The sequence below is a fragment of the Ruditapes philippinarum genome, unplaced genomic scaffold (genome assembly GCF_026571515.1).
Source record: "Ruditapes philippinarum isolate M1 unplaced genomic scaffold, ASM2657151v2 ctg8609_1_1_1_1, whole genome shotgun sequence".
NCBI classification, from domain to species: Eukaryota; Metazoa; Mollusca; class Bivalvia; order Venerida; family Veneridae; genus Ruditapes; species Ruditapes philippinarum.
In genome coordinates, this window is record NW_026865466.1 from 58,988 (window position 1) to 79,945 (window position 20,958).

Here is a 20,958-nt window from a genome sequence, read left to right on the forward strand (position 1 = left end):
CGCACGCACGCACGCACGCATACATACATACATACATACATACATACATACATACATACATACATACATACATACATACATACATACATAAATACAAACATATGCTTAATAATGGCTTTCTACTAAATCTCTATAAACGAAATTTTTGAGTTCTTGACCTTGAACAATTTTGTTTCAAAATTTCTAACTTGTTTTGCTTCCACGAAACTCAACACCTTACATCCGTGATTTGATAAAAAGGTACAGGTGTTGTTAACTTTTCAAACGATCAAGTGTTATAAAAAAGAATATTTTACGCATAAAAAACTTATATTGTCTTGCTTTCTGTCTTTAAAAACAAGCACAAAAAAATAGCAAAACATTAACTTTTTAAATTTCCCTTTTGATTCAGTTTCCAATTGCCATAATAATTTTTTTTCTTAAATCACTATAAGTTAACGGAATATTTAAATGGTTATTATTCCTTTTTTTATGGCGAATAAAGATATATGGTATGCTCGTCTAGTTTAAAAGCTATGTTAGTTTCTTACAAAGGTTTTCAATAAAGTGCACCAATACTTCATGAGATTGCTTATTTATGATTTTATTTTGGATAAGCGTCTTCTGAACTTGATCACCTTGAGTTATTGTATTGTCATTTAGACAAGTCATTATCAGATGCCAGCATCTTAATGGGTGAGACAATTAAGCATCCTGTCATTATGGACAAAGTAATACACGTCTTCGTGAAAAGTACTTGAAAAGTCAGGAAATAGTCAGTCCCATATTTGCTATTTTTTAAAGAATCGGTCAAAATACACAAGTGTCCTCAGGATAACGGGATTTCAGAATAATGATAGATGTTTACTATTTTATATGTCATTAAGTACTTATAGATTAATTGTATATATTGTTATAGCGTAGACTATTTTCCACTCTATACGCAGATAATTCAAGCATTCATCAGTGTATTTATTTAACGTTGTTTGTACTCCTTATGATTTTTTGTAATGTATGATACGCATAAAACATTTTTATTTAAAAAAAGAAGTGCCTTAATTATAGAGAATTTATAAATAAATATTGTTATAATATAACTGAAATTATTCACTTTCAAGCTTATTAACATATTAGTATACAAAATGAGCCGCGTCACGACAAAACCAACATAGTGGGTTTGCGACCAGCATGGATCCAGACCAGCCTGCGCATCCGCGCAGTCTGATCAGGATCCATGCTGTTCGCTGTCAGTTTCTCCACTTGTAATAGAGTTGGTAAGCGAACAGCATGGATCCTGATCAGACTGCGCGGATGTGCAGGCTTGTCTGGATCCATGCTGGTCGCAAACCCACTATGTTGGTTTTGTCGTGACGCGGCTCAAATATCTTTAAAAAGATAAAAAAGATGGCTAAGATATCACACATAAATACAAAAAAATAGCATTTTAGCTTACATTAGGGATGACAATACGGATTAACATTCATATTGATTAACATTTTTAATATAAAAACATAAGTATAAAATAGAGAACTACATCAATAAACATTCTTAAAGAAAATAAGTATTTGAGAAGTAATTAAGGCTAAAGAAGTAGCACACTATATCTAGCCATGTTTCTTGAATAGTAAAGTTACTATAAGCTAAAAATCTACAGAGTTTGTTAAAACATGCAAAGGAATTATTAATTTTATATTTTTGTCTGAGTTCACTAGACGTGGGGAAACATATCAAGTAGAGGTATTGGGTTTCAACATTTTAACATCAGCAGCATAATATCTTCCACTTTCGATTTCAAGAGAATGGGAGCTTAGTCTTAGACAAGACATTTCTATTCCATGTGTATATATTTAACCAGATCTAAGTATTTTCATACATAAATACAGTTTTTAAATTGTTTAATAGTAGTATATAGTAGAATAACTTAGATTAATTAGCTACTGTTTCATACCAGGCGTGTCAGATTGGTCACGTGAACTTTGTTTTAACATGGGCATTTAGTTTTAATCAAAACTGTTGTTTGTATTCAGTAAATAACTAGCAAATCTAACAATCATATAATCTCTGATGTCCCGGTTACTTTGCTATTGTTGTTTATAAAGAAATCACACAACTCAATATAAATACTTTGCTTAAATGTATTTGGTGATTTCATAATAGCAAGCCAATATTTAGAGCGCGTTTTATGCAATAATATAAGTCGAAACTGACCAAGCCCTCCAAAGACAGCAGAACTTGATGTTTTAAGAAGAACCCCTAAAGCTATTTTAAAGGACTTGAGGTGATTTTGTCAACTTCATTGTAATTGAAACGCCCAGAATTCGGAACCGTACAGAATTTCGGGAGTAACTAGGGACTCGAACAGGAACAATTGTGTTTTAACATGTATTTCAATTTTACAATGCCTAACAACATTTATAATATTGCCTGTGTAACAAGATTACAATAGGAATAGACTATTTAATATTTTCTTCTTTGATAGACCATATAAAAATTATTCCTAATTTGTTTTCTTTTCAAATATACAAATTTTAATTTTGTTGATAATAATTTGCACATGTTCGTGATATTTTTTATCGCGTTATTTCACTGAGAGAACTTTTTGTCTCAGTTCAATCCAAAACCTTAGGAAGTTAACTTAAACAATCTTAGACTTAACTTATAATCTAATCTAAAACTTGTAACAACTCTTTTAGTGATATTTATTATAGTGTTCGTCTTGATATGACCATTAATGGTGTATATGCCGTTGTAAACCCTAACAAACAAACAAACAAAATTAAATATTTAATCCCAGTTAAAAAAACAGAATCCCGAAAGAACGCTCAAAACGGCAAAATTGAAAATGTTGAAGGCTCGGTTTTATTGAGTCTGTTTATGGATGGTACTTATACTCACAATGTTCATAAAGATTATCAATCTGGTTTTGCAGACTATTTGAGTTGGTTGTAGATGATGCAATATCATCAGCATATAGGAAAATTACATAGATAACAAATTGATGTCCTGTCATTTGACAGTATTGACAAATCAGTAATATTACATATATTATTCACAAACAAAATAATCAACGATGACAAGAGTGGTTCCCCTTGTTTTATTCCAAGCAAGATATCAAAAAGGTTAGAGCAAGACATTGACCAATGTATCCTTTTTGAAAGATTTGAAATTAAGAGTAATGACCATTCTTATCATTTACCATTAATAATTGCATCAATAAGAAATAAATAGATGCATGCAGATTGAAATTTATACTGAGTTTACATACTGATATTGAGTTATGTAAGATTAGGTATACTATAACACTACAATTATTGGAAGAGCTTTCTTATTGTTGATTGAAAGAATAAAGATATACATTTGCTTATCTAAAAAAATAATTTCATCCCACAAATTGTCATTTTATAGATTCGTACCCGATTCCTTAGACGACAACGAAGGAAATCGAACACTTGAAGCTATTGAAAACTTTCACGGAATCGTAAAATTTGAAGTAGCAACTGTTCTATCAATAGATGACGAGGAACCAAAGTCCACATGGAAAATTTTGGAAACATTTCAAGAGAAAACCTCAATTAAGTTGAAACTACAGGAGGGTAAACTTTGTACTTGCATTATTAATTTATATAACTTCTTATTACTTTTTACGTTTAAGATAGAATATTTCTTCAACTTGTTGAAACATAATTGTCCTGTTTTTGATTCTTTAACTGGTGACAGAAATATACCACGATATTCTATACATATTTTGAACGCTATCAGGGTTATTAAGCAATACCATGTCTCATGTAGAGACGTAAATGTAATTTATTGATTCTTTTTTTAGAATAATCAAAAAATAAGACAGTACAATTCATTGACATATTAAAAAATACACGTGATGTATTTAACAGGAAGCCGTGTACGTGTGTGGGTCCGAGCGACAGATGTAATGGGAAATATAAAAACAGACAGTACTTTGGTAATGTTTGATAATACAGAACCTACGATATCTTCTCCCGGGGATGGCCACATGTTTGAACCGAACATTGAAAGTACAAAATTTAATTTCTCTTCGAGGTAAGGTTTATTTTCATTCACCTCACAAAGAGTTAAGTTAAATGCCAGATGCCAGAATGTAATGTTACCATGTAATCAAATGCTATAACTCCTTTCTCTTCAAAGTGTAGCTCCAATTTTCAGTTGGTCTGATCAAAATATTATAAAAATATAAACTTAAATGTCCAAAAAATGTTTTATCAAATATAAGAACTTCTAAATAATTAGTAAATTGTTACACAAAACATAATACACTGTTATTTACTTCTCTAATGCTCTTTGTTTAATTCTTTGTTTAATTCTTACATAAACAATTAGTACTGTTATGAAACAATGTCTTAAAGTTGACATACTATTGGCTATGTATAGATAAAAGTTAAGGTATTCATTTGAATTGAATTATATTGTTTTTAAAATAATGAAACTGTATCGTTTAAAATGTTGATAAAAGAAAAGTATATTGTCCTTAATTACCAATTATCTTATTTCCGTTCAGGATGCAACCTCTCAGCGTAAACTATTATCAAGCTATGATAATAAGCATACAATTGACTTTTATTGCTATCGTTTAAAGTAGTGACCTTTAAAATACCTTCAATAAAACCCTCATAATAAAGCTAGTGACAGGAGCTAAACTATGTACAAATTGATACTTTATTGTAGGTCATTACCCTTCGAGAGACTGCTAACATTCATATTTTTAATAAATTTGGCATAGTAAACGTTTCAGAGGTTTATAGCTTAATTAACTAATGATGTTAAACACCGTCTTGGTAGTAAACTTGTAAATAGCTGCATGTATTTTATTTTTTCAATTTTCTATATGTGTGTTGTTTGAATTTTTGATATAACAAGGTCTATTATTATTATATCACCATTACTCACTATATTCTTTCATAATTGGTCAATTGGTTATAAATTGAGAATTTAAAACGTAAAATGAAAATTTCAAAGTTTTCTTTTAGTTTATAAATATCAAATACGTGTTTCTTATAGTATGAGTAAAATATCTGACATGTGTAGTCAAGTAAATAAAAAATATAAAAAATATTGCACAATAATTTAATATTAGATGATTATGCTGATGAATGCATCATTCGATGCTTAGTCATAATTAAATACCATTTGATACTTGGCTAACGCATCGGTTGAAATTATATTGTCAAGGGTGTGAACATACATTGCGGGATGTGATATTTTACTAAAACGTACAAATAAATATTTAAAACATGCATCGAATAACTAAACAACCCGGCTCGATAATGTCAGCGGGTCAAAAGTGATGCTTCCATGCAATATTATGTGTTTTACCCTCTGATTGGTATATGGTTATAAAGTTAATAAATTAAGTGAGGTAAAATCATATATAAATAACACATTGTAAGTGGATAATATTTAAAATAAATACCACGCCAAGGAAAATGTTGTTAACATAGGCTTTTACTTGAGAGAAGTTACTTATGTTCATTATTTGAGCATAATGACATCTACAAGCTTTAAAGATGCATAGATTTTATCTTATCAGAAACACAGCGTTTTAACTCTCTATCTTTACAATGAGCATATTCAATGTTTTAATTTTGAATAATATTTTAGATCTGTGTACTACAAGTAAAGTTAATTCTTTGAATCACTTAAATCATTTTCTTGTTCCCTTTAGATTTCTGGTTCCCTTTAGATAAGTATTCTCCCTCACATAATTCTTCCTCTGTTATACAGGATGCTTCTATGACTATTCAACCAATTGATGTTTTAAGAGCGAATGTACATCTCTGGTGATTAGAGACAAACTTGTGATGGCCATATGCACTAGTTTATCGAACAAAAACATGACAACCATTTTGTTTTCTAGATGCATCATGCAGTCAAATTGTAGGTTAAAAATGTTGCTTATGTAAATGTAAAAAATGGTAGTTACACTTGATCAAACAGTAATAGTACCTACTGGCGTTTAGGAAATTAACATTACAAAAAAGTGAACATCTTCATTAATTTCAGGATAAAGTTCATTGCCATTGACAGAGAGAGTGGCGTACATAAGATTGGATTTTCTATCACAATTAAAACTACAGGCAAGGAAGACAGGGTTATATATGAAGGCTCTGCACCAGCATCGATTTCAAATGTACTTTGGTTTGCTTACATTCATATTGCATTAACAAGTGTTTTTTAGAGAATTAATGAAATATGCAAATAACGAAATGTTTTTAGTTAAAATTTTACACAAGCATATCGGTTATGTTGCGGTCGTTTGTTGTTTTTTGTTAGCTCACCTGAGCTACCTCAGGGTGAGCTTTTAGGATCGTTGGATGTCCGTCGTCTGTCGTCCGTCGTCCGTCCACACTTGTTCGTTGAAACTCTAGCGGTCATATTTTTGACTCAATTATCATCAAACTTTGTCAGAATGCTCATCTAGGTAATAGCTCGGATGAGTTTGAACATGGGTCATCTAGGATGAAAAACTAGGTCACATGAGCTAAAAATAGAAAAGCCTTAATAACTCTCTAGCGGTAACATTTGCCTCAATCATCATCAAACATGGTCAGGATGCTTGTCTAGATAATAACTCGGATGAGTTCGAATATGGGTTATTTCGGATGAAAAACTAGGTTACAGGAGCTTAAAATAGGAAAACCTTGTTACCATTCTATTGGTTACATTTTTTACTCAATTATCATCAAACTTGGTCAGGATGCTTGTTTTGGTAATTGCTCAGATGAGTTCGAACATGGATCACATCGGATGAAAAACTAGGTCACAGGAACTTAAAATATATAAACATTGTTAACACTCTAGTTGTCACATTTTTAACTCAATTGTCATTAAACTTGGTCAGGATGCTTGTCTAGGTAATTGCTCGAATGAGTTCTAACATGGTTGATCTCCTATGAAAAACTAGGTCACAGGAGCTAAAAGTAGAAAAAATGTTAATACTTAGGTGTATACTGTTTTGATCTAAGTATCCTGGAAATTTGTCTGAAAGTTTGTTTTGGTGATTTCTAGGTCAAGTTCAAGTAAGGGTCACATAGGTTCAAAAACAATGTCACAACGCCCAAATATAGAAAAACCTTGATAACACTCTAGTAATCACATTTTTAACTCAGTTATCATCAAACTTGGCCATGATGCTTGTCTAGGTAATTGCTCGGATGAGTTCGAACATGAATCATATCGGATAAAAAACTAGGTCACAGGAGCTAAAAATAGAAAAATATTGTTAACACTAGTGGCAACTGTTTTGATCCAAATATCCTGGAAATTGGTCTGAAAGTTTGTTTTGATGATTTCTAGGTCAATTCGAATATAGGTCACATGGGGTCAAAAACTAGGTCACACTGCTCAAATATGTATAATCCTTGTTAATACTCTAGTGGTCACATTTTTGACTCACCTGTCATGAAACTTGGTCAGAATGCTTGTCTATGTAACTGTCTAGGTAATTGTTCGGATGAGTTTGATGTGTCAGGTGAGCGATCTAGGGCCATCTTGGCCCTCTTGTTTAGATAAAGATGACTTTATAAATGCAGTTACAACATTTTACATTCATAGACACTTTTTTCTTTAAATTCTCATACAAGGATATGTTGTTTGGTCTTTTTTCAGTCCATTGATTACCCATGTTTTGTGATAGAAGGGATGTGTTTTAAACCGTACCAGAATTTATATTTGGATAACTGCTGGTTCATGGTTAGCAAGAGTGATCTTGACAATAGTATAGCTTCTGTTAAAGTTTATGCATATAACCAAGCCCTACTAAATAAATCCGTGACGTTTGACGTAAGTACCCAAGAAAGATAAAAAGTAAACAAATATTGACGATTATTGTGATACAAATTTAAATAAGATAAAGAAACATATGTGATTGACCATACAGTATGGCCAATAAAATCAAATAAATATAGTTTACAATTTTCCTTTGAGTAATTTAGATCCACATATGAAATAGATTGTGAAGAGAGTATTGTAATGCCAAGCTAAACTAGTGTATGTCTAAAATGTGTAGCTTGATTTTGTTTTGAATGTCTTCAAGCATATAATGAATGCTTAAAACACGAATTCGTCCTAAAGTTAATCTTAAGCTCAAATACCCGTCAAATTTAAAAATTCTTTTACGTTTATTTTTTCAAAAGCTTTCTATATTAATATTTTGATGTTCTGTTATAGTTTCCAAAATGATACTGGTACTCATTGCCGTTTTTGTTGCTTTTTTGATAGTCTATAGTACATTTATAGTGATTTAGAATTTTTATAGAAGTCAAAATACTACTTTGTTTATGATTTCACACACAGCATTACTTTTACATCTTACATGCTCTAAAACCATATTTTAACGTTATGATACTCATATTTATTCTTTTTAAGTAGGAAACAATATTCGTTTCTAAGACATAATGTGCCTTTAAAATGAATACTATAGATAAAGAAATCCTTCCTTGCATTAAGACACGACGAAATCGTTTTCTTTTATTTACAATACATACTTACCAATAGGAAACAATTTCTTACATTTCAAATTTCTTACATTTTTAAATGTTATTCAAGACAAAATCCTTTCTAACATTTATAATAAATACTTTACATGACATAAATCATTCTTCACACTTGTCGTAAATGCTATGCATGATCAAATATTTCCTTAAATTTAGAATCAATGCATTACACAACAATCTTTCTTACATATAGAGTAAATATTTAACATGTCGAAATCCTTTCTAACGTTTGTTTGCTTAATGGAAAATATCATTAAATCCTCAGAATTTAGGAGAAATAAATGCGTAATCTGGCCTTACATTTAAAATAAGTGCTTTACATGACGAAAGCATATAAAGAAAACATGCGTAATGGTTACAATAAATGTTAACCACGACGTAAGCCTGCCTAACGTTTTAATAAATAATATACATTTAAAATATACGCGTACTATGCATGACTAAATCCTACTTTACAATTACAAAAAACGTGCACGACAACAATCTTTCCGTTCATAAAGAACAAAAAAAAATACACAGCGAAATACTTTCTTGCTTACGAAGATCTTAGCTCGTAACAGGAAGATGTATAAGCCTCGGAAAAGATCTCGCCGTGGCTTGGATTTGTCATCATTCAGGATGACGGACTGAGCTATTATTAACCATTTTGGTTATAAATCAGAAATCATTCCGTTTTTTGAAGCAAATTTCAGAAGGTAAGCATCCCAGACAAGTCTTAATCATATAAAGATTTTTGTGCGTAACAGAAAGATGCAAATGTATCCGAAAACATCCCGCAGTGATTAAAAATTACATATGATCAAACTTTCTTTTGAAATAGAATAAATGCTACACGTGACGAAATCTTTCATTACGTTTAGAATAAATATCACATATGATAAGATCCTTCCTTACAATTAAATGATACCTAGCCCGAAAACTTTCATTACAACATCTATAAGAATACACACGACGAAATCTTTCTTTAGTTTTACAACAATGTTTCCCGCAACGAAAGTCTTATTACACCCGACATAATCCTTCCATACAATGAAATTAATGCAATACACGACGAAATACTTTTTAAAAAAAACTAAATAAATACTGCACATAAGCAAATCATCCCTTACATTTAAATATATCACACACGACTAAATCCTTCACTAGATTTTGATAAAATGTTAAACACAACGAAAGTCTTTTTTGTCACTATGAATATATGCTTTACAAAATCCATATTGCTGTTGACGAAATCACTTCTTACATTTTTCGAATAAATGTTACATTCAAAATAAATGAACGTAACAAAATATTTTCTTATCATTAGAATAAATTTTGAACACAAAATATCTATCTTGACATATTTTGGCTTCCTCAGTATTGCATTGCATTGCATTGTTGATATTTTCAGATTGGACCTGTGAAAAATCTTCAGGGAATCGAAAAATGTGAGTTTTGTGAAACTTTGTTTAAATTTGTTAAACTGTTAATATCATTTTCTATTTTATTATTTTTATAAAGGATATACACACATATTGAATCATATTGTTGTAAAATTTAGATCCTGAAAATATACGTATAGAATCTCCAACCACAGACGGCTTCCGTGTCGCCTGGGACATTCCTAAGACTGCATCCTGTTATGAAAAGACGGAAACAGTATTGATTCTCCTTAAAAAGGTAATGTTACTGTAATGATTTCTTTTGTTCTTGTTTTTCTTTCATAAGAGGAAAATATGAAGAGTCATACTTATAGATAAATTCTATTCAAAATTGATCACAAATTCATAAAAAGAATGGTTTTACCTAAAGATTTAGAGTTAGATTAATGCAACTTCTAACTTAAGCAGTAAAGTTTGCTTTTTTTCTTTCAAAAGTGATAAGCATCCTTCTGTTAGTATTACAGTTTTCTTTTTTTTATGTCACTGCAGCATATGCGATGCGGTAGCATATATCGATTCACCTGTGTGTGCGCGTGTTTTTTTTTTTTTTTTTTTGTTTTTTTAGGGAGGGTTTTTTCTTTTTATTGTATATTGTATATAGTTGCGTATAAGGGTGCATTTGCTCGACATCGGTTAAAGTTTTAAGAAGAACGTTTGTGCAACGTTATATCTCACCGTCCACTACAGATTATTGTCTTGTTATTTCACAAACAAGGAAGAATTTACTTGGTTCATGTTTTACATGCAACACCAATCTTCAAAACAATTGGAATTATCTCTTAAAACGTCTCTTTCGGGTCATAATTGAGGTCATAATGCAAGGCATTGATTTGAACTTGGATAAAGTTTGGCATCCAACATCAATTTAACACTAGATACATACTTGATTTAAACTTAAATCACGTCTTAAAAATCATAATTGGAGGTCATTATCTAAAACCCATTACTCTGAATTATGGCCCTTTGTGAACATAAAATATTTTTTGTTTATGTTTTACATGCAACATTTATTTTAAAGATTCATGGTTATATTCACTAACAACTTAAATCCATGTTTTCGAAATAGAATTGAGATCACTTTTTAAAAGCTATAGCTTTTTCGTTGTTTTTAAATGAAATGCGTCCTGTTTAGCTTACAATTTGCTTTGTTCAATATAATTCAAGAATCATATCTATGTTTTTTCATTGTTCGGGATAAAATCATTTTCTTTGTTAAGTCTTACACAATCCAAGATCTTCAATAGATATTTGGTCTTTAATTGCTTAAATATGCATATTATGAATATGTCTAATGAAATTATCAGAAACAATTTGAACATTGAATTTAAGAGATCATCATGGTACTGTAGATTCTTGTTATGTCTCTTCCTTTACAAAGACAGAGAACGTTTTTATAAGTCATTCTTATTTAACTGTTTCACATTACAAAGGATGGCAAAGATCCGATCCAGACATATTATACTTCTGGTTCAAGCAAATATTATGATATCACTGGTCTTGATAGTGCCACAGAATACCAAGTCAATTTCGGAATGAAAATACCACAAGCTTATGCAATTCAGCAAACATATATTTCATTACCTGCGGAAACAGGTAGGGCTGCGCCTTCATATATTTGATTTATATGAACGCATTTCTTTGAATATTTCTATAACAAGATGATAATTATTTTAAGGCGCACTTATTTTCAAAAATAATATAAAAGAATATGTTCCAGATTTTAAAAAACGTTAATATAACTTTTGTTTGCAAAATGGTAAAACCTGTTGTTATTGAAGATGTGTATATGAACGAGAGCGTTCATGACCATGATTCTTTGCCAAGCTTTCTCCTATATGTCATGTCATGAACTTACAAATTTCCTTTGCTATATTAGAAACTCTTTACCATACATGTATGTTTTTTTGTATATATTTGCACCTTAAGTACATTTGCTTCACACCAAAATGAAAGCATATTAGTTTGCTTAGCTCTTACCAACGAAAGTAAATAATAGAATGATAGCATATGATGTGCTTGGACATACAAAGGATAAATAGTAAAATTGTTTTTGTATTTTCTATTAATATCTTAGGATCAATTGAGGGACCTGCTGTAGCAGAAAGTAACATAGGACTTATAATAGGGGTGATTGTTGGTATGTAACGATGTTATGTATACTCTTAAAATTGTTTTGTTTGCAATACTGTTCACTTTGTCTAATTAATGTTGTTTATGAATACATTCTTAAAATATTGATAACATGTGAATTATTTAGTTAATAATTATTAACACTGAATGGTTAAAAACAATGTTTATGGTTCATTTAACGACATTACAATAATCTAATGGGGATTGTAAACAAAGTAAAAAGACAGATATCAAGCGAAAGTTATTGAAATGTTTTTGTTACCGAATACAACAATAGAAGAAGAATACCTTTTTTGTAAATTTACTATTTATATGATAAATATTATAAATGATAATTCTCAGCTTACATTGTTTTCTTAAATGCACGTGATGGCATTCCATGCATACCACGTTCCTATTGACTTAGAAATAATGATATGTTTTTGCCATATAGGTATAGTGGTTCTTCTAGTTGTCGTTATTGTTGTTATGATCTTCCTAATCAGACGTGGCAAAAGGTTTCGAAGTGTTCGGAGAGCCATCACCCAGAGGGTAAGAAACACAACACACAAAGGACATGCAGAACCAAGAGGAAAAATGGATTGTGATGTAAGATATTCGTTTAAGCTAAGCACATAGTTATAAGACATTTGATAAAAAAATAAGTTAATAAGTTTTGCATGTTTTTTTACATGTTTCTCATGTGTGTTATTTCTTACTCCTATTTTAGAACCAGGAAAGTGAATTGTATATGTTCGGTGGTATGGATGTGCAAGCACCACAGCTATGGCACGTAAACAGGAACGATATTACTTTTGAAGCATTGATCAAAAATGGACACTTTGCTAACATCTATAAAGCTAGACTTAAATCCGGAAGAAATTCTGTAGATCTAGTTGTAGCAAAAACATTAAAAGGTATTTCTCAAACTAAGTAGGAAAGAAATGCAATTTTGTAACATGTTAAAATTATTTCGCTGAAAGGCATTTATCATGAATTTCAATACTAAATATGTTTTTTTTATAAGATGATTTTTACATTTATGTGCATTCTCAAAAGGCGTAATGGTTAAATATAATTAAATTTTATGAAATTTGAAATATTTTCCTTTTTAAATAGAACAATTTACACCTGAAGACGAGTCACTTATGAAAGCTAAAATCAATTTCACTGTTGAGAAAGTCGGAAGTCATTCCAATGTCCTGGAGTTTATTGGCGCTGTTGTACATGATGATACTAGTAGGTTTCTTTGTTTGCTAATAGCTTGTTAATCATGATATAATTCTCATCTTATTGATACAAACATTATTGTTTGACTCTTACCTATTTTTTTTTAAGATAACGGAACACTGGTTAGTTAAGATATTTTTAACTATTATTTGAAAATAATACATTCAGTTTTTTGGAATAAACAGAAATTAAATTGGACACCCCTGTAGTTAACTGGTCCTAATAAATCAAATGTTTAAATATTGAAAAGACTCAGTGGACTTCTGTAAAATATCACATGCACGTGCCAAAACAAATCAGTATGATATCATTTAATTTGATAACGCATAAATTGGTAACGTAATGCAGCATCATAATTGCTGATATGTCCATATTCTTTCCGAAGTATTCCATCTAGTTCATGTCAAGCTACCCACTTAGTATCTGAGACGTACTTGAATTCACAATTTCTCTGCTCAGTTATATTTCCATAAGACATCCATGGCTGAGTTGTTAAGGTCGTTGACTACATATCACTTGGGCTTCACCGCTATTGGTTCAAATACCGCTAGGAACGTTGGGTTCTTTCGTGTGAGAAGCTTTCCAGCTAGATTAAGGAACGTCGGTGTTTCTGTTTCTACTCGTTGCCCGTCCCTGCCTAATATAATACTCGGAGGAGCACCTGAGGTCTTCTTCTGCCAGTAAATCTGGAGAGCCGCCACATGACCTCACTGTGTTTGTACGATGTAAAACCCACCAATATATTTCCAGAGTTTAAACTTTCTGAAATACAGCTAGGCGCTTGTCTGTATTAGTTTCATTTCCATGTATGGTTGGGGATACTTAGGTCGCGTGTGTTAGTTTTGTAAAATGTTTTTGGAAGGAGTTGCAGGAGAACCACACCTCAGGTCTATATAAATGTTTTTTTATATCTAATGTATGTATAATCTCTTGAAATAACATTTCTGATATTTCATCATTTCGTCATCAGCAACCTCTGATATTCTTGCATTACTGAAGCGACAAACGAGATGATCCACTGAAGCAATGGTACTCTCACATCGTGTCTATCATCACATGGTGCTGTGGGTCTTTTGATGAAACAATGCGCCGAAATGACTAGACGATGTACCATAGTAATAAAAATGTGATTAAATGACAGGACAATGCGTAAAGCAGGAATGAGCCGATGCACTGAAGCGGCAAGGCACACTAGACGGATTGATTTGCAGTAGCGACATGAGGAAAACCAAAGTGACGAGCCAATGTGGCAAAGTGAGACTGCAAGGTACAAAATAAGCCGATGCTTTAAAGCAAACAGACAATATACCGAAACGACCGACACAGTTTGACAATGCGCCGAAGTGACGAAACATTGCGGTGTAGTGAAGTGATGACAACACAACAAGACGATGCTTGGAAGCCTCAATGCGCCAAGGAGACAAATAGATTACACAAAAAACGATTCCCTGAAGCAACATGATTTATTATTGATGATACACTAAAGAAACAAGCTGTTGATACGATAATGCAATGACACACACAATGGTGATCTATAAGGAAATGAAGTAACGAGAAAATAACTCAATGACGAATGAAGACAATGAAGAATTCTGAAGCCGCCAGGCGATAAGCCTAAGCGATGAGGCCATACATCCAAACGGGACGGGGCGACAGGATATAGCGATAGAGCAACGAGACGATGCAAGGGCACAATATTCTTATTGCAAATTTGTATCGTCGGTTGTCACTTCGGCATGTTGTGTTGTTAATTGTGGTAATATTTGGTCGTGTTGGCTTATCATTTTTGAGCGTCGATGTGAAGAAACAATGGCCTAATTGGAACACCATTGAGACCAGTGCGTTTTATGTTTGCTTTCAGCGATTATCCACTGCTTCCAGTTAAACATTTTGGGAGACATATTGTTGTTGGTGAATTTATGATTTTAGCACCTTCCGTATTGAAGTATATACATATTTTACATATATTTTTACCAAGAAAGAATGACTATTATGAATAGTTTTAACATGTTCTTATCTTAAGTTTAGCTTATAAAGATGGTTTCATATACCATGATTATTGTTATTCAGTGGGGCCATTTATGATTTACGAGTACTGCGAGAATGGAATATTGAGGGATTACTTAGTCGAAAGAAAAGACAACGTTTCCATGGAATTAAAAGGAAACCTTTTCCAATTTGGTCTGGGCATTGCTAAAGGAATGGAATTTCTATCTGGAAAGGGGGTATGGTATTTATAACCTCGTTGTTAATCATACTTTATGGAGGATATTCGTTTGTATTGCATGTAAAATTGAAATTTCTAAACACGATGCAATCTAGTAAAAATGTAACACAAACGAACTTTACTTTGAACTTATACATGTATATGAGACAATCAGATTTTTTATGCTCCCACAAAGTGCGGGGCATATAGCGTTGCACTTGTCCGTCCGTCCGTCTGTCCGTGCGTCCCGAACTCTTGTGAACGCAACTCCTCTTAAACCGGATGGCAGATTTTGCTTAAACTTCCAGGGATGAACAACCTTAATGTGTAGATGGTATTAAAGGAAGGAATTTTCGCTGCAACCAAATTTAACAGAATTATGGCCCTTTGTTGATTTTTTCACTATATACTATGTAGAAATTTTGCGAACGCAACTCCTCTTAAACCGGATGACAGATTTTGCTTAAACTTTAAGGGATGAACAACCTTAATGTACAGATGGCAGTAAAGGAAGGAATTGTCGCTGCGACAAAATTTAACAGAATTATGGCCCTTTGTTGATTTTTCACTTTATACTATATATATGTTGTCGGTGGAGGCATCCGTGTCCATTAGACACAGTTCTAGTTTCACTTTGTTTTATATGCTTTGTTAGTGATTATAAGTTTTATTGACTGATATCTACTTTATCAAATCATGAAGTCCCAATTTTCTTGTTAAAAAATATATACTTTAGTAATAAAAATTCGAATTCTGTTTCATTTTATGTGTTATGTGTTATGCTACATTTATGTGCTTTCTATGACGGAGTGCTTTCCTGGCGAAATTTTCAATCGTTGATGATATTTTGTTGTCATCCTCAAGATATAATTTCACTGTCTACTGAACGTTTGTGATACGCAAACAATATACATAAACACCGTTCCATTTAAACATAATATCCGAGGAATTATTTAGTATCTTAAATTAGGCAAATCTCAAATTAGGCTTGATGATATTTTGTTGTCATCCTCAAGATATAATTTCACTGTCTACTGAACGTTTGTGATACGCAAACAATATACATAAACACCGTTCCATTTAAACATAATATCCGAGGAATTATTTAGTATCTTAAATTAGGCAAATCTCAAATTAGGCAAAACGAAAAGTAAAAGGCCTATGAACTTTCAAAAGAAAAAATTAGTTTATATAAAAATAACAGATAACCATTGAGATACATGCATCCATGGACTCGTGAAAACTTTGGTTGGACGTAATTGACCCGAGTGATTCAGAACATTCTAATAGTCAAGAGTACTATTCGTTCTGGGTCGGAATATTGCTACTTCGTCGTAGAAAAAAGATATTCCATAATATACATGCATTAGCACAAAACATCTAATCGTAATACACTTTGCCGATTTACCCTACTTAGAGCCCTACCTAAATGTTTCCAATCAAAACTTTGAATTTGCAAAAGTCATTACAGTCATTATTAAATTATTAAACAGGTCCTGCTAACATTTAATAAATCCAAAAATCCAAATTAATTTTTGCAAGTAAAAGCAGATTTACCTCGACCAAGAATCTTTTTGAAGATAGTTCTTGTCCCAGTATTCTGACTTGAATACTGTATAATACGTGCTTTGTAAATTTGTCTTTTGACAGCTTGTCTATAAGAAGGCTTTATAACCTCTGATGCCCTTCCAAAATTCCATTTTATTTGGTTTCGCCAATTCTTTTTTCGTGTAGGACACAAGCATACTTTTTACTCGGGGGACCATTTGCCGCTTTTCATTGAATGACACGAACGTGTCACATTGAAGGTTACATGAACGCATCTGCAGATGCTTCTAAATTCAACATTTCATCATTTTATGTACTGCTTAAGCCGGTGCTTGGAAGCATAAACGATATCTTGCACCTTCCAGTACCGTCCATGCACAGACTCATGAGAAATATGATATAGGTACACATTTTGATGGCGGTCAAATTAAAATTGTAGTCTTAATTTTTACCATGGATGACAAATTTCTACATCATTAGTATAAGCATTTCTTCAAAGTTTAATGATAACCAAGTCAAATGTGTTTCCTTAAGACTGTTAACAAGGATTTTCTTTACTTTTAAAACGTTTTGCCTTGATATGCGTGATATGGCTTGAAGTTCATAAAACATCTACTTATTTGAATTTATATCAACATAGTACGGCATTTCAATTTTTTTCACGGATCAGTGTATATTACAAAATGTACATGTATTTCAAGTTCATATTACTTGAAATAAAATCAGTCAGCCTGAAACAAATTGATATTATTAGCTCTGAGATATATAATACAGATGAAAGTTAATGGATGTCAATTAATGACAGATCCTCTCACGCTTTCTTAGTTAATGACATATCAAATTTACGTACAGTCATTTAGTAAATTCTTTTAAAAGGGCCGATAGAACTGTAACAAAAACAATTTCAAACGACTTTATAAATCTTAAGCACTCCTTTCCTTTTAAGCTTACCGGAACCGAAGGTTCAGGGTGAGCTATTAGTATCAAAGGTGGATACTCCGGCGTCCGTCGTCTGCGTCAACAATCACCTTTCTTCTCTGAAACTGATTGGCAGATTTAACTCAAATTTGGTCTGTAACATCCTTGAGACAGTCACATTTAAATTTGCTCCTGTCATTTCAATTGCCCCCTTTAAGGGGTAAACAGAGCTAAAAAAGAAAAAGCTTTAAATATCTTCTACTCCTAAATTAAATGATAGGTGATCACCAAAATTTGTCTGTAGCATTCTTAGGTAGGCTTTTATCAAGTTTGCTCATTTTAATTTGATTGGCCCCTTTCAGGGGTCTCTAGAGCTAAAAATAGAAAAAAAACCTTTAGACATCTTCTACAGATCTAATTGATGGATGATCACCAAACTTTGTCTGTAGCATTCTTAGGTATCTTTTTATCAAGTTTGTTCATATTAATTTGATTGGCCCATTTTTCGGCCGCTATAGCTAAAACAGAAATACATTTTAACGTTTCCTACTACAGAACTAATTGATGGATGATCACCAAATTTTGTCTGAAGCATTCTTAAGTAGTGTTTTATCAAGGTTGCTCATATTAAAATGATTGGCCTCTTTTAGGGGCCGCTAAAGCTAAAAATAGAACAACCCACGAACATCATCTCTTACTGAAATAATGGATGGATAATCACCAAACGTTCTCTGTAGCATTCTCAGGTAGTCTGTAGCATTCTTACGTAGTATTTTATCAAGTTTGCTCATATTTTTTTGATTGCTTCCTTTTTGGGGCCGCTATTTAAAGCTAAAAATAGAAATATCTTTAAACGTTTGCTCCTACTGTAGCAGCCTTAGGTAGTCTTTTCTGAAGTTTCCTCGTAGTAATTTGATTGACCCCTTTTAGGGGCCGCTCAAGCTAAAAATAGAAAAACCTTTGAACATCATTTCTACTCAAATAATTAATGGATAATCTCCAAATTTTGTCTGTAGCATTTTTAGGTAGTCTTTTATCAAGTTTGCTAATATTAATTTGATTGGCCCCTTTTAGGGGCCGCTAAAGCTAAAAATAGAAATAACTTTAAACTTCTCCTTCTACAGAACTAATTTATGGGATGATCTCAATTTTACATAGTATCATAGGCACACACTTGAAACAAAGCCTTTCCAACATATTAGGGCAAAATACTTGAAGAATGAAATGATTGGTTAGATGAGTGATTTAGGGCCATCTTAGTGGCCCTATTGTTTATTATGAAGAACAACACAATCAGTGTTTTTATGCCCCCACAATGTGGGTGCATATAGTGTTGCACTTGTCCGTCCGTCCGTCCGTCAGTCCGTCCGTCCGTACGTCCCGAAATCTTGTGAACGCAACTCCTCTTAAACCGGATGGCAGATTTTGCTTAAACTTACAGGGATGAACAACCTTAATATGTAGATGGTAGTAAAGGAAGGAATTTTTGCTGTGACCAAATTTAAGAGAATTATGGCCCTTTGTTGATTTTTTCACTATATACTATATAGAAATTTTGTGAACGCAACTCCTCTTAAACCAGATGACAGATTTTGCTTAAACTTACAGGGATGAACAACCTTAATGTGTAGATGGTAGTAAAGGAAGGAATTTTTGCTGCGACCAAATTTAACAGAATTATGGCCCTTTGTTGATTTTTTCACTATATACTATGTAGAAATTTTATGACCGCAACTCCTCTTAAACCGGATGGCAGATTTTGCTTAAACTTACAGGGATGAACAATCTTAAGGTGTAGATGGTAGTAAAGGAAGGAATTTTTGATGCGACCAAATTTTACAGAATTATGGCCCTTTGTTGATTTTTTCACTATATACTATGTAGAAATTTTGTGAACGCAACTCCTCTTAAACCGGGTTGCAGATTTTGCTTAAACTTACAGGGATGAACAATCTTAAGGTGTAGATGGTTGTAAAGGAAGGAATTTTCGCTGCGGCCAAATTTTACAGAATTATGGCCCTTTGTTGATTTTTTCACTATATACTATGTAGAAATTTTGTGAATGCAACTCCTCTTAAACCAAATGGCAGATTTTGCTTAAACTTCCAGGGATGAACAACCTTAATGTGTAGATGGTTTTAAAGTAAGGAATTTTTGTTGCGACCAAATTTAACAGAATTATGGCCCTTTGTTGATTTTTAGTTTTCAACTTGTGGCACATGTAGTCCAAAAAATATTTGACCTAGAGTCATAAGATTGACAGAACAGTGGCGTGTGGGGGCATCCGTGTCCTATGGACACATTTCTAGTTTCTTTAATTTATTTTATCAAGACTAAGACCTCTGTTGCCGCGGTGGTTTTGGTCTCTTGCTACGAATCATTTGATCTGTATTACTGTTGGTTCTAATCACGTAAGGACCTTAACTTTCACGTGGTAGTGTTTAAATGCACGATGTTAGGTCTTCTTCCACAATGAAGATGGAAAGTAGTCATATGATCTTTACATGAACGGTGCTTTTCAAAAGCCAACAAACCACTGATTTCTAAAGTTTGCACATATATTTATGGACGATCCTTTTTGGAGTTGAATATAAATACTATTAGGGACAAACCAAGCTTAAATAATGAAAATCATAAAGTATCTTTATTTTTTCTTACATAATTAATATTAATGTGGTTGATGCAGAACCATATTTTACAATATATTAACATACATACGTTTGTTTATTTGGTATTTTAATTATATATAAGTGTTAAATGCGTATACTTAATTATTCAAGATTGTTCATCGGCGTTTGGCTGCTCAAAATATTCTTCTGAATTCCCAAAACGAGGTGAAAATTTATGGCTTTGGACCACAGTCTTTGGAAGAAGAAGAAGAAGGAGATGCTGAAAAAGGAGAGATGGTAAAATCTTAAATAGGAAATTTAGACAAAAATAGGACCTATCAGGATTCGATGATGTTTACAGTGTAATTAGAAAATGATAATTATTCTCGGTTTATTCAAAATTTTACGACGCG

General features: G+C 32.3%; 1 protein-coding gene across 1 annotated transcript in view; it reads left to right on the top strand.

The window, feature by feature from the left end:
• LOC132729159 (angiopoietin-1 receptor-like) overlaps positions 1 to 20,958 on the top strand; it is a 32,045-nt gene that overhangs the window by 6,306 nt on the left and 4,781 nt on the right. The window contains exons 7-19 of the mRNA XM_060714905.1: positions 3,385 to 3,572; positions 3,870 to 4,035; positions 6,013 to 6,139; positions 7,618 to 7,791; positions 9,895 to 9,931; positions 10,045 to 10,163; positions 11,356 to 11,518; positions 12,000 to 12,062; positions 12,489 to 12,643; positions 12,765 to 12,951; positions 13,154 to 13,273; positions 15,335 to 15,489; positions 20,717 to 20,842. Coding sequence (XP_060570888.1) covers positions 3,385 to 3,572; positions 3,870 to 4,035; positions 6,013 to 6,139; positions 7,618 to 7,791; positions 9,895 to 9,931; positions 10,045 to 10,163; positions 11,356 to 11,518; positions 12,000 to 12,062; positions 12,489 to 12,643; positions 12,765 to 12,951; positions 13,154 to 13,273; positions 15,335 to 15,489; positions 20,717 to 20,842 — 1,780 coding nt within the window. The remainder of the gene's footprint in view (positions 1 to 3,384; positions 3,573 to 3,869; positions 4,036 to 6,012; positions 6,140 to 7,617; positions 7,792 to 9,894; positions 9,932 to 10,044; positions 10,164 to 11,355; positions 11,519 to 11,999; positions 12,063 to 12,488; positions 12,644 to 12,764; positions 12,952 to 13,153; positions 13,274 to 15,334; positions 15,490 to 20,716; positions 20,843 to 20,958) is intronic.